Source organism: Cebus imitator, unplaced genomic scaffold (assembly GCF_001604975.1).
Source record: "Cebus imitator isolate Cc_AM_T3 unplaced genomic scaffold, Cebus_imitator-1.0 Scaffold475, whole genome shotgun sequence".
NCBI lineage: Eukaryota > Metazoa > Chordata > Mammalia > Primates > Cebidae > Cebus > Cebus imitator.
This window is the reverse complement of record NW_016107790.1, coordinates 2,511,076-2,524,017: the sequence shown is the minus strand read 5'-3', so window position 1 is coordinate 2,524,017 and position 12,942 is coordinate 2,511,076. Positions and strand designations below refer to the sequence as shown.

The window sequence follows — 12,942 nt, the reverse complement described above, 5'->3', positions numbered from 1 at the left end:
TTGCAAGGAGGCAATGCCCAAAGAGTATAGCATTCCTAAGCATCACTAGTTTCCATTAAAACCCAATTTGTGGAATTAAAAATTAATTTCATGGAAATGAATTTGAGCAGTCTTTTCATTAGAGTGCACTTGGTCTAAATGAGTTTGGAGTGATTGTAATAGCCCTTCCTGCACTGTTATTTATAAAGGTGAAATCTGATGTATTTTTGCTCTTACGCTACTGAGAAACAACATATCGCTGAGAGTTTTCAAACTTCCAGGTGATAGTCACTCTTGCTCCCTGAAGATCCTCTCAAGGAAGTTATAGAAGTCCAACAGAATGAGAATCCTTCAGCGAAAGTCAACCAAGGCCTCCCTTTATTGAGTAGAGCAGATAAAGCCCTCTCGTTGTGGGACCAAAATGGGAAGAGGCAATGACCAGAGTCAGACTCTTTCCCAAGTGCAAGAGGCACTCTTGCTTCCATAGTAAAAGAAGGTTGTGAGAAGGGTGTATCATGTCTATGTTTCCAGGTGGAGAACTATACACTTGCTTCAATATTTTAAACATTCTATTAATGACTATGCATGCGTGCACACACACACACACACAGAGAGAGAGAGAGAGAGAGAGAGAGAGAGAGATTGAGCTATGAGACTATGCTGCACAAATATCTGACTTCAAAGAAAGTAATTGACCAAGGACCCCAGCTGCTGCACTCTGAAATCTATCACTGTGCCAACAGCGCCACACTTCCCCAGTGACTGAGAACAGCAGGGAACACAGGCCATTCCTGGGAGAGATGGGACTCCTCAAATTTAATCCCCAACAGTTTTACCAAACCATCCTTAGATTACAGGGGAACCAAGGATGAATTCGCCCAACTTTGTTGACTGTTCTTTACTTGGGGTCAGACTGACATCACAGTTTCTTGTATTTTTCTCTCATAAAATAGTTGCATATTTAATCCCATCTTGACAATGGCTTCCTAGAGGATATATATGTGTGTGTGTGCGTACATATGTACACACGTGACTACGATGCACACATATATACACACATACACACATATATTTATATGTATACCTATGGGCATAAGTATATGTATATACCTTTAAATCACAATCTATCTCCATTTGATGGGCATTAGTTGTGTCAAATTTTTGCCATTATAAAAATACCCATATATCCCATTTTTCTAATTATTTCACTGTTTCTTTAGGGAGAGTCTTTTTGTTTGTTTGTTTTTTAAGCTTGCCACAGTGACTGTGACTGTCCCTTGTGGAATACCTCCAAAGAACTCCCAGAGCCAATGCCACACCTAACACTTATTTTCCACATGCATAGATTTTCTGATATGGCTAGAATTTCTCTGGCAAATGAGCTTCAGGCCTTCTCGTGTTAGTATGCAGAGCAAAGAAGTGAGGCACTAGCCTTTGACAGGTTCCTCCGCAAGGCAGTGCAGCAAGGAGGGGAAGGGTTTTTGGCCACGTCTGTGGTCTCTTCATTCTCTTCTTGCTGTCACTCTTGACCCAGATGCTGCTCTCCTTCTCTTAGCTGGTATCCATTAGAGTTCTTGATTACAAGCAACCGAAATTGATTCTGCTTCACTTCAGCCAGAGAGAAGTTGTCAGGAGGATATCGGGGGCTCACAATCAACAGGCGGCTGGAGGATCAGTCTTGAGAGCTCCGGGGCTGGGCTGCAGGAACATAGTGAGGATCTTTTACCAGGAGAGCCTAGAGAGTGAACCTCCAGGATAAATAGCCTCCAGGGATTCCTGGTCCTTGCTTCGCCTTCCCAAGATTCAAATCCTGGGAGAGAGACACCCACGGAGGCATCCCTGAGACAGAGGGAGACTTTAGTACCTATGGCAGGCAGGCACCTAGAGCTTTACTCCCACCAACACAGAGCCTGATGGATTGGAGGTAATTCCCCCAAATACACTGGGGAGATTTAGGAAGAGGAAAAGCAAATGTTGGGCTACAAAATGTAATAGTAATATCCAGCAACACCCTTTTATATATGTGCATAATCCCTGGGTTTGTACATGTTCAGGGACTGGCCACAACTGTTGCATGATAAATTTGTCATTGTCCAAGTGAAAGCAAGTTTCCTGATTGAGACAAAGCCTAGCCATTGCCAGGAGCCCGCTTGAACTGACTTAGCTCGTAAGCTCCATTTCTATCCAAGAGTGTGGGTTCTTTCTGACTGTCCAAAATTGAAATGTTATCAGTGCAAAGACAGCAATACCATCCATCAATTTCTTGTCCGAGGTTCTTCTCTTACCTTCTAGGGCTTTGCTATGGGATTTGCTGGCTCTGCAGGCGGGCTTCATTGTTTGTCTGTTTGTTCTTATCTTGGAGAAGTTTTCTTTTTTAGCAGATTCTCAAATGTGATAGCACTGTCAACAAATTAAAGGCTGGGAAGCCCTCCAGAAAAATGATCCATGCTGTTTTCACTCTCTCTCTCTTCCTGAATCCACATCAATCATCTCTCCTTAATAGAAATGTTCCATTTTTTTATTTCGCTTAACAACCCTTACCACATTATCTTCTTTAAGAATACTTTTCTCAGTTGGGTGAGGTGGCTCACGCCTGTAATCCCAGCCTCGGGAAGCCGAGGCAGACAGATCACCTGAGGTTGGGAGTTCAAGACCAGCCTGATCAACTTGGAGAAACCCCATCTCTACTAAAAATACAAAATTAGCCAAGCATGATGGTGCATGCCTGTAATTCCAGCTTTTCGGGAGGCTGAGGCAGGATAATCGCTTGAACCAGGGAGACAGAGGATGCAGTGAGCTGAGATCATGTCATTTCACTGCAGCCTGGGTAGCAAGAGAGAAACTCAGTCTCAAAAAAAAAATACTCTTCTCTATCTAATTCTTACTTTAAGGAAACTCACTCTGAGCCACCACCAAGGCCTGTCTGTTCAGTGCAACCATAAGTAAATGCTCTTGAAAAATAATGGTAACGGGTCAGGTGCAGTGACTCACACCTGTACTCGCAGCACTTTGGGAGTCCAAGACGGGCAGATCGCTTGTGCTCAGGAGTTCAAAACCAGCCTGGGAAACATAGTGAGACCCCATCTCTACAAAAAATACAAAATAATAATAATAATGTTAAGGTGAGCATGCATATGAGATGAACTTGCTTTTGTCATAAAATGACATACAATGAAATTCATACAAATGAAATTTTGATTCGTGGAAACAAATCCCAGAAGAGGGAATGTTCAGATTATATTCAAGTAATATGTCAGCGTTGTCATTCCAGGTAAAGATGGCTTTGCAGCAGGAAGGATTTGACCGAAAAAAGCGAGGTTACAGAGATATCAATGAGATTGACATCAACATGAACGATCCTCTTTTTACAAAGCAATGGTATCTGGTGAGTGTCTCTATGTTCTTTTGGACATTTCTCATCTTGAGACTCTGGATAACAGATATATTCCCGTTTCCTCATTACTCACTAGGATATTAGCCAGTATCCAATTCAGTGACCCTGTTTGTTCCCTTCCATATGTATTGACTTTCTGTCACCATCTGTACATCTAGTTCTCTAATCTGCTCTCTTCTGGAACTGCTAAGTAGCGCTGGTCTCCTAGAGTCAAGGCTATGACCAACAACTGTTCTATTTCCCTTCGATTCTGAAAAAGTGCACCAGTGTATGACTGAAGACTTGTGAAACTATGTGAAAGTCAAATCAGAGTTCTGGGAGGAGTAATGCAGGGGTCTCAACAGACAGAGTGACAGGGACATAATGAAGTCACAGACCTAAGAGAAGGGATCCAGTGACTCTCCAAAGGGCTAGCAAGAAAGCTTGGAGACTAAAGTAGCAAAAGGAGCATCTATTAATACTTTTTAAACAATGGCAGGAAATCAATTCCATGGGGTTTAACTGATGCAGGCTTGGAGGCACTGAAGCCCACCAACAGTTCATCATGATCCGTTTGGATTGGCCGAGCTATGTTTAAAAAGTGATCAGTGGCTCCAAACCAACCCAGACTGCAGGGCGTATTGATAGAAAGGCAGTGACTAATTTGTAAATGTGAACGAAGCCTTGCTTTATTTAAGATTAAAAGGTGATGAACAAGAGAGAGAACTAAATTACAGCCTTGTGGACAGCTACATTACAGGAATTCATCACAATTTCCCTCCTGGGGCCACAGAGCTTGACTCTGTCTTATGCTTTTTGGCATGGAAGTTTGAAAATCCAATATGGGTAATTGAATGAGTGTATTCGTGTTAGTCAGGATAGGCTAGGTTTGTTGCAATAATGAACATCCCTCAGATCACAGTAGCTTATCAAAAGCAAGGCTTGTTTCTCATTCTTGCTACATGACCAGTGTTTCATAACTGCTTAGAAACACAGGCTGACCAAGCACCATCTGAGCTCCATTCCCACACTGCTTTCATAAGCCCCTCAGCAAGGAAAAGGGGTAAATTGTAGAATTTTTAAAAGAAACTCTTAAAGCTTCTGCCTGGATGTGAAAAATGGAACATGAGATAACATCATTGGCCAAAATTAGTGATCCGCCATTCTAACTTCAGTGTGGGTGGAGAGGTATAGTCTTAACATGTCCCCAGAAGAAAGAGCACAGCAAGTTTTTTAAAGATCCCTAACAACAATCACCCAATGTTTTAGCAATGTGATAGTAGTCACTGATCACTGTGGGCTTTTGCCCATACAAGCTCTGACTTCATTATTTTTTTTGCAATCCACCCTTGAGAAAACCTACACAGTACAAAGACACATGAAAGGACAGAAGTGAACATATTAATATGGAATTGCTCTTTGTTTTCCTTTCTTTCTTTTCTGAAATATTTTTGGGGGCCAGGGTGAGGGGCTTTAGAATTTATCTTTCTGCATTAGAACATGCACTAAAGGTGAGCCAATTTTCTTTAATTCAGTTCAACAGATACTTCTGAACAAGACTTAGTGTGTTGTTCAAAACACTTAGTGCACTGAAATTACAAAGATTAACTAGGACATGTTATCTCCTGAAAAAGGTGTTATTTAGTAAGAAGTTATACTCAAATAAAAATAATCCAATACAAATTCTTTAAATTCAAAACATGAGGGAGAATTTAATCTTAAATCAGGGAGGGTTTCCTGCAATAACAGCTCTTCTTTTGTGTGTGCGTGACAGAGTGTTGCTCTGTCACCCAGGCTAGAGTGCAGTGGCTTGATCTTGGCTCACTGCAACCTCCACCACCTGGGTTCAAGCCATTCTCCTGCCTCAGCCTCCTGAGTAGCTGGAATTACAGGCACCTGTCACTAAGCTCAGCTAATTTTTTGTATTTTTAGTAGAGACAGGGTTTCACCATGTTGGTCAGGCTGGTATTGAACTTCTGACCATGTGATCCACCTGCCTTGGCCTCCCAAAGTGATGGGATTACAGGCGTGAGCCACCTCACCTGGCCAATAACAGCTCTTTTATAGAAAAAGTTTAAAGATAGCGATCTAGTCATAAGATATTAGGGAACTGAAATGATGTTTGCATTTTTACAGAAAACACAAATTGTTTATACCAAAAAAATGGAGAGGAAATGCTACAGGTAGGTTAGGAAGGATACTCAAAATTACCATTTCATGGAAGAGGTAGCCTTTGAGCTGGTCCTGGAATATTATTAGATGGCTGCAGAGCGTGTCAAGTAAATATGTACATGATGCTTTTCAACACCAAACTAATACCATTCCCTGCTTTGAAATTCCTGTACCAGATCAATACTGGGCAAGCTGATGGCACTCCTGGCCTCGATTTGAATGTGGCTGAAGCCTGGGAGCTGGGATACACAGGGAAGGGTGTTACCATTGGAATTATGGATGATGGTGAGTATTTTGAAGCCTGTGCATCATTTGGAAATAAGAGTGTGCCTTTGCTTGCCTTAGGATAAAAGTTGTATTGTTTTGGAGATGCTAACCAGAGACAGAATAGCAGGATACTGGGCCTGATGACCTGATGACCACACTGTACTATGACCAAATCCTCACCTTTCCTCCAATCAGTGGTCCTCAAACTGAGGTTGCACTTAACAAATTTTTTTAATTAATAAATAATAAGCTAAACAAATGAATAAATGAAAGCTGCCTGTCACTCAACCATAATTTCTTACTAAGCCACTGCTTACACTTTACCTTCAAATGTCTTCTAAACCTGTTTATATTTACCATCAATTTCTCTAGACCCACACTATCCAATGTAGTCACCACTAGCCATATGTGCCTGTTTAACTTTACTTTTTAATTAATTAAAGCTAAATAAAATGTAAAATTCAATTCCTCAATCACACTGGCCTCAAGTTCTTGATACCCACATGGGACTAGCAGCTGCTGAAATTCAATTCCATTTCCATCATCACAGAAAGCTACATTAGTATGACTCTAGATCCATAAAACAACTTTTCAATAACAAGATTGAGGCTTGGGGAAATTTGACTTTATTTCTGCTTTCAGAATGAACCCTTGTAAAGTAGCCTTTGAAAACCTTTTATTGTAGACACCCCTTACATGTTATTCTATCCTGCGTGCCTACCAGAGACTTAGCAGAGCTTCATTTTCTATAGTTTGTGATATGAAAACCAATGGGTTTGATGATTGGCGTTTTCCCAACTACATGCCTCCTTGGCCCTGCCAAGATTCTGGAGAATTGCCGCCTGTAGTCATTTCGTTGGTGATGTGTTATTGCCCTCCATCACACATCTGGGTCCGCCAGCAAAAAGCTCCACGGTGCATTATTGATCCAATTACATATAAAGGCTACACAGAGATGGAACAATGGAGCCTTTCCTGTCTGAAGATCCTCAAAGAACACTATGTTCCTTAAAGCCAGGCTTTGAAGCAGAAACGACGGAGGAAAACAAAAGGAGCCAACCTGCTTAAAACCTGCATTGTCTTGTGTGGGCTCATTAAATATCAACATAAAAACAATGTCTCGATGTTTTCTGATGTGTGAGACATTTTTAAGTGGATGTAAAAGCTTCCTCCAGAGGCCAAGGGCTCTCACAAGAAGAAAGCAGCCCTGCATGAGAGCGTGTGTGCTCAGATGTCAGAAATTTATAAATGTTTCTTCCTTCCTAACACTTGTTCTTGGAAACCGTTTCAAAGGGGTTAAGGCCAACTCACCCAGAAAAAAGACGCATCAGGGTTTGGGGGAAACCTACCTAGGAGATACTGTGATGACCATTTCTAACGGCAGATCTACTGGGTATCCCCAGCTGGGAATCAGAGAAGCCACACTAAAAGTGATTCTAAAGTGCCAACACATACACATTGCTCTGCTCTTAGGAAACCTCCAAGAGTACTGTAGATGCCCATCTCAGAATTCTTTAACCGAAGCTCCTTGACTGACTCCTAAAGTCATCAGCTCCTGACTCATTTCCACAAGGAGGGGGAAGCCCTTTAGAAAGACTCAGCAGAATTTCTCATTTGATGATCTTTCTTCAGCTGATTAATGGCCTTCAGGTTCCCAAAAAAAGTAAAGTCTGCCCCCGCCAATTACAATTCCTGGTTTCTTCTTTGCTTTAATCAATTACTACTGAAGAATGAAGCATTCCAACATTGAGTGGTTTAGAAAAACAACCATGTTATTATCTCTCATAGTTCTGTGGGTTGCTGGAGTTCAGCTGGACAGTTCTGCAAGTTCCACTGGGGTCTATGATGCAGGTGGAGTCAGAAGGCAGTTGAGGCTGGAGTCAACTAGAGGCTCCACTGGGAGGCTGAAACGGCTCAGCCTCCCTCTCTCTCCGTGGAGTCTGAGGGCCCCTCCTCTCCTCTCACGAGGCCCCCAGCAAAGTGAATGGATTTCTTACAGTGGCTCAAGACTCCCAAGTGTAGGCATTCCAAGAAAGAATAAGCAGAAGCTGCTAGTCCTCCTAAAGGCTGGAAATGGAATGGGCACTGGTCACTCTGCCACTTATTTTGGATGAATAGTTTCAGAGCCAATCCAGATTCCAGGGGAAAGGAAATAAACTCTGAATTCGTGGCCACTTTTAATGCATCACATGCTATTCAGTATGATAGCTGAAGAAAAGTAGGATGCCCAAGCCATTCTCCAAGTCCATTGTTGAATAACAAGATGAACACATCTGGGACAAGGGCAGTCCCCCACATGGTGAGGACAAGGACAGATACTCAGCAGCCTCTTGCCATGTAATTTGCCATCTCTGGCCTCACAGCTAGAACCAGGAAGGCTGGCAACAGCGGTACTGCATTCTCTCTCTTAACGGTCTGCACACATGAACGGTGTAGTGCCATGTCCCAGATATTTTCTCAGCAAGATATTCCAAAATAAGGTTAAGGACATACACACACGCTAACCCTAATACCTGAGGGGAAAACTAATGTCATAGTCTATCAACACTGGCTTTCTACATGTTGGCCTGTGTGGCAAATGTTCAGTCATTTGTGTGCAAAAGTTTCAATTTGTGGACAGCCAGTTTTATTTGCCGCCTTCCCCTCTCTGATGGCCCGACTCTCAACTCAGCCATCATCTCCTTTGCTGGATCCAGTGACTCAATGGATGCTCAATAAATATCTTCTGTCTTCACTTAGGTACAAAGCAATGTCATTTCCACATGCTACATATCACTAGGAGAGGGCCTCCATGGTTAGCTGCTACACAAAGGGGCAGAAATTATTTCTGAAGGGTCTACTGGGACATTTCAGGTATGTAGATGTCAGCAAGGACCCCACTTAATGATGACAACTTCATCCGTTTTACTGTAATGGAATTGTTTAGAGTCGGGAACTTGACCTGGAAAATTGAATGTGACCATGACAAGGCACAGGGATGGACAAGACTCGTTCAGCCCAAGAATAATTCAGGGCAGGTGACTGGTTCTCAAGATCACAAAAGATCAGAGAAGGCATGGGTCAGGGCCCTTAGCCATTATCAGATGGAGTCAAGGAAGTGAGATGGATGGCCAATGAGTAAGGTCAGAGAGGGCTTCAAGTTGAAATAACAATAAACAACTAACAGTAGAAATGACCAACATTTATTGAGTAATCACCATGTGCTAGACACTGCTTAGTATTTTGGAAATACGACTACAGTTATTTCGTAAGGTTTATAGGTATTATAACAATCCCCATTTTACAGATGAAAAAACTGAGGTTTAAGTGGGCAAGAAACTGCCCAAAGTCTCACAACTAATTCTAACCACCATTCTTGGTGCTTGAAACCTAATCCTTTGCTCTGCCTTCCTGGTGAGATGTTGTGAATGGGGGCCTCATCCATGTGAGTAAAGGTTGAAGCCTGAGGACCAGTCACCCACACCCTGCCAAAAGATTTAGAACTCTGCATCACATAGAAAAGCAATAGGAAGGTCCTGCCGTGTAACAAATGATCCTGTATTATTCCATTTCCACATTGCTGATAAAGGCATACCCAGACTGGGTAATTTATAAAGAAAAAGAAGTTTAATGGACTCACATTTCTATGTGGCTGGGGAGGCCTCACGATCATGGCAGAAGATGGAAACATGCCTTTCATGGCAGCAGGCAGGAAAGAGAATGGCAGCCAAGTGAAAGGGGTTTCCTCTTATAAAACCCTCAGATCTCATGAGACTCATTCCCTGCCTCAAGAACAGTATGGGGGAACCAGCCCCTGTAATTCAGTTATCTCCCACTAGGTCCCATCCACAACACGTGGACATTATGGGAGCTACAATTCAAGATGAGATTTGGGGGAGGACACAGCCAAACCATATCAAACCCCAACACTTAGCTGCTTAAGGTTGCTATTTATCTTTGATCATGATTTTGTGGCACAGGAATCTGGAAAGAGCCTGGCTGGGTATTGCTCACTTCAGGTGCTCATGTGGTTGAGATGTTAGCTGGGCTGCAGTCTTCTGAAGGCCCAGCTGGGCTGAACATCCATGACGGTGCATTCCTATGGCTGATGGCTGCCACTGGAGCTCAGCTGGGACCGTCAAAAAGGGTGCCCACATGTTGTGCTTTACTATAATTTGGTCTTGAGGTCTTACTCACCAGAGTGGCTATAAACTCTGTCCTGCCCCGACAGGACTCCTGGGGATTGGCTGTGAATGTTTAAGATGTGCCTGTCTTAGTCCGTTCCCCGTGCTATAACAAAATACCTTAGACTCGGTCATTTATAAATAATAAATATTTGTTTTTCACACTTCAGGAGGCTGGGAAATCACAAATTTGTTATCTGATAAGGGCTTGCTCTCTGCTTCCAAGATGGCCCCTGGTCGCCACATCCTGTGGAGGGGACAATCACTGTGTCCTCCCCTGGCAGAAGGGGTAACAAAGGGATGAACTCTCTCCCTCAAGTCCTTTATAGGAACACTAATCTCATTCATGAAGGTACAACCCTCACAACTAATCACCTCCTGAAGGCCCCACTTCTAAATACTATTGCAATTAGGGATTAAGTTCCAACATATGTTTGGAGGGAAGCAAACACTCGAATGATAGCATTTCACCCCTGCCCCCCAAAAAAACTTGTATCCCTCACATAAAAATACAGTTATTCCAGCCCGATAGCCCCCAAAGTCTTATTTGTTCCAGCACTCACATAAAAGTCTAAATCCCAGAGCCTCATATACATGTCACCTAAATCAGAGATGGTGAAACTCAAAGTACGATTCATCCTGAGGCAGATTGCTCTCCAGCTGTGAACTTGTAAAATCAAACAAGTTGTGTGTTTCCAAAATACAATGGTGAGACGGGCATAGGACATATATTCCCACTCCCAAAGGGAGAAACAGGAAAGAAGAAAGGGGTAACAGGTCTCAAATAAGTTCAAAATCCAGAAAGGCAAACATAAATTCTGAGGCTTGAGAGTAATCTTTTCTGACTCCATGTCCCACCTGCTGCACACATTGGGATGGGAGCTGAGCCTCCAAGGCTCCTAATGACCCCTCCCCCATGGCTTCACTGGGCATAGCCCATGCTGCAGCTCTCATGAGGTGGAGTCTCATGCCTGTGGTTCTCCCACACTGGAATCACATGTTAGTGGCTCTGTAGTTCTGGGAACTCAGAGTAGTGCCACCCCCACACTCCATTGGGCATTGCCCTAGTAGGGGCTTTCTGTGGTAGCTCCACCCTGTGGCAGTTCTCTGCCTGGGCCCCAAGGCTCTAGGGTTAGGGTTAGGGATAGGGTTAAAGAACTGGAGCTCAAGACCAGGGTTCTGAAGTGACACATCTCAAGTGAGCTATTAACATGCTAACTAGGAATATGCACGTGGAACTCCTTCCTAGTTCCCTGAGGTCTCCAGGACTGTCACAGCTTCCTGAGAATTGGGACTTTTATGGATTAGGCTTTCTGAAAAGTTTCAAACTAATGATAGGATACTAATGATTAGAACAAAATTATAATCGAGTATCTTTCATTTGTGTGCCTCATTGATTATGATTGTCTGGTGATCAGTCGGTACCCCCATTGGCTATGAGGCATAGAGAGTTGTACAGCTCAGGTTCTGCGTCTAAGTCATCTGTGTTTTTCCAGGACCAACACTATGCCTGGCATTCACTGCTGAGAAATAAACAAAAGCATGAAATGTAAGAATGAATATGCAAATATTTTAGTAACTAAAAATAAGCTGACTAGGAAGATATGCCCAGTACCATGCACCTTAAAAGATAATAAAACATACAAAAATATTAAAATACCATCTAATTACCAAATTACTATTTTCGATTCTTCAGTCCATGATTACCTTTTCTGAATCGTGTTTGTTGTCCTTCACAGTTGTATCAATAATTCTCTCTTTCTCAGACCAAAGTCTCCATCTGTTCTAACTCAACACTTAGTCTTCCTTTTAACCTAATTTAAGATCCTTTATTTTAATTAGGCAAAATTTATCTTGTTTTAATTCTAATTTATTTCTGGTCTCAAATTATCTCCTTGTTCCATTATTTTCCCTTGACAGAGAAGACACTACTATTTCTTGAATCATTTTTCTTCTAAACAGCTTCCATTCTCAGAACATGGAACCATGTTTTAAAAATTGACTTCCTGTTGGAAAACAGATATTCTCCATTTGTGTCTTTTTTTACATTTACATAGATAAAAAAGATCCACAGAGAGAATGTATTTTAAAATATAAATACTCAAAATATAAATTATATTTTTGATAATTTATATTGAAATATATATTATCAAAATTTTTCACCTGAGTTCACAAAATTTAACCTATCTTAACAAATAGATGCAATTTAACTTCAACACAATATGCTAAAACCAAGCAGATATTTTTTAATGTTCTGTTCTTCTGTGTATCCACATTATTCCAGTGATGTGGTAGATCATAGCACAAATGATAATAAGAAATAAAATGTATTAAGTGTTTACAATAAGCTGAAGACATTCAACGAATTGTCTCTAATCTTGAAAAGTGCTTTGCAAAGTAAATAATAGTCCCATTTCAAACACATGGAAACCAAAGCTAAGAGAGATTATGGCACTTGGCTAAAGTCACACAAATGTTACAGTGTCTGAGCCTGGAATGGAACTGGATCTGCTGATCTCAAAGCCTATGCTCATCCTCAGCGTCACCCCATAGCCTAAACTGACCATTTTGGCGGCAGGGTGGGGTTTTCGGTTTGCTTTCTGAGATTTGTTTGTTTCCTTTTGGAGACAGGTTCTTGCTGTGCCTCCCAGATTAGTGTGTAGTGGTATGATCGTAGCTCTCTGCAGCCTCAGTCCTCTCCTGGGTTCAAGTAATACCCCAAATCAGCCGCCTGAGTAGCTGGGACTACAGGTGCAAGACACCACACCCAGCTAATTTCCTTTTTTTTTTTTTTGTAGAGACAGGGTCTCACTGTTGCCCAGGCTGGTCTTGAACTCTTGGTTTCAAGCAATCCTTCTTCCTCAGCCTCCCAAAGCACTGGGATTACAGGCATGAGCCACTTTGCCTGGGCCAAAATTGATCATCTTTGAATTAGGATCCAGAATAAGGGTTAACAACTTTTGAAAACATTAGTCTTTAAATATTCTG

The 12,942-nt window shown here is 42.1% G+C and overlaps 1 protein-coding gene across 1 annotated transcript in view; it reads left to right on the top strand.

The window, feature by feature from the left end:
• The window catches only part of PCSK2 (proprotein convertase subtilisin/kexin type 2), a 221,293-nt gene that overhangs the window by 96,274 nt on the left and 112,077 nt on the right, over nt 1-12,942 (top strand). Inside the window, exons 2-3 of the mRNA XM_017512652.2 lie at nt 3,251-3,364; nt 5,701-5,809. Of these exons, the coding sequence (XP_017368141.2) occupies nt 3,257-3,364; nt 5,701-5,809 (217 nt within the window). The 5' untranslated portion in view covers nt 3,251-3,256. The remainder of the gene's footprint in view (nt 1-3,250; nt 3,365-5,700; nt 5,810-12,942) is intronic.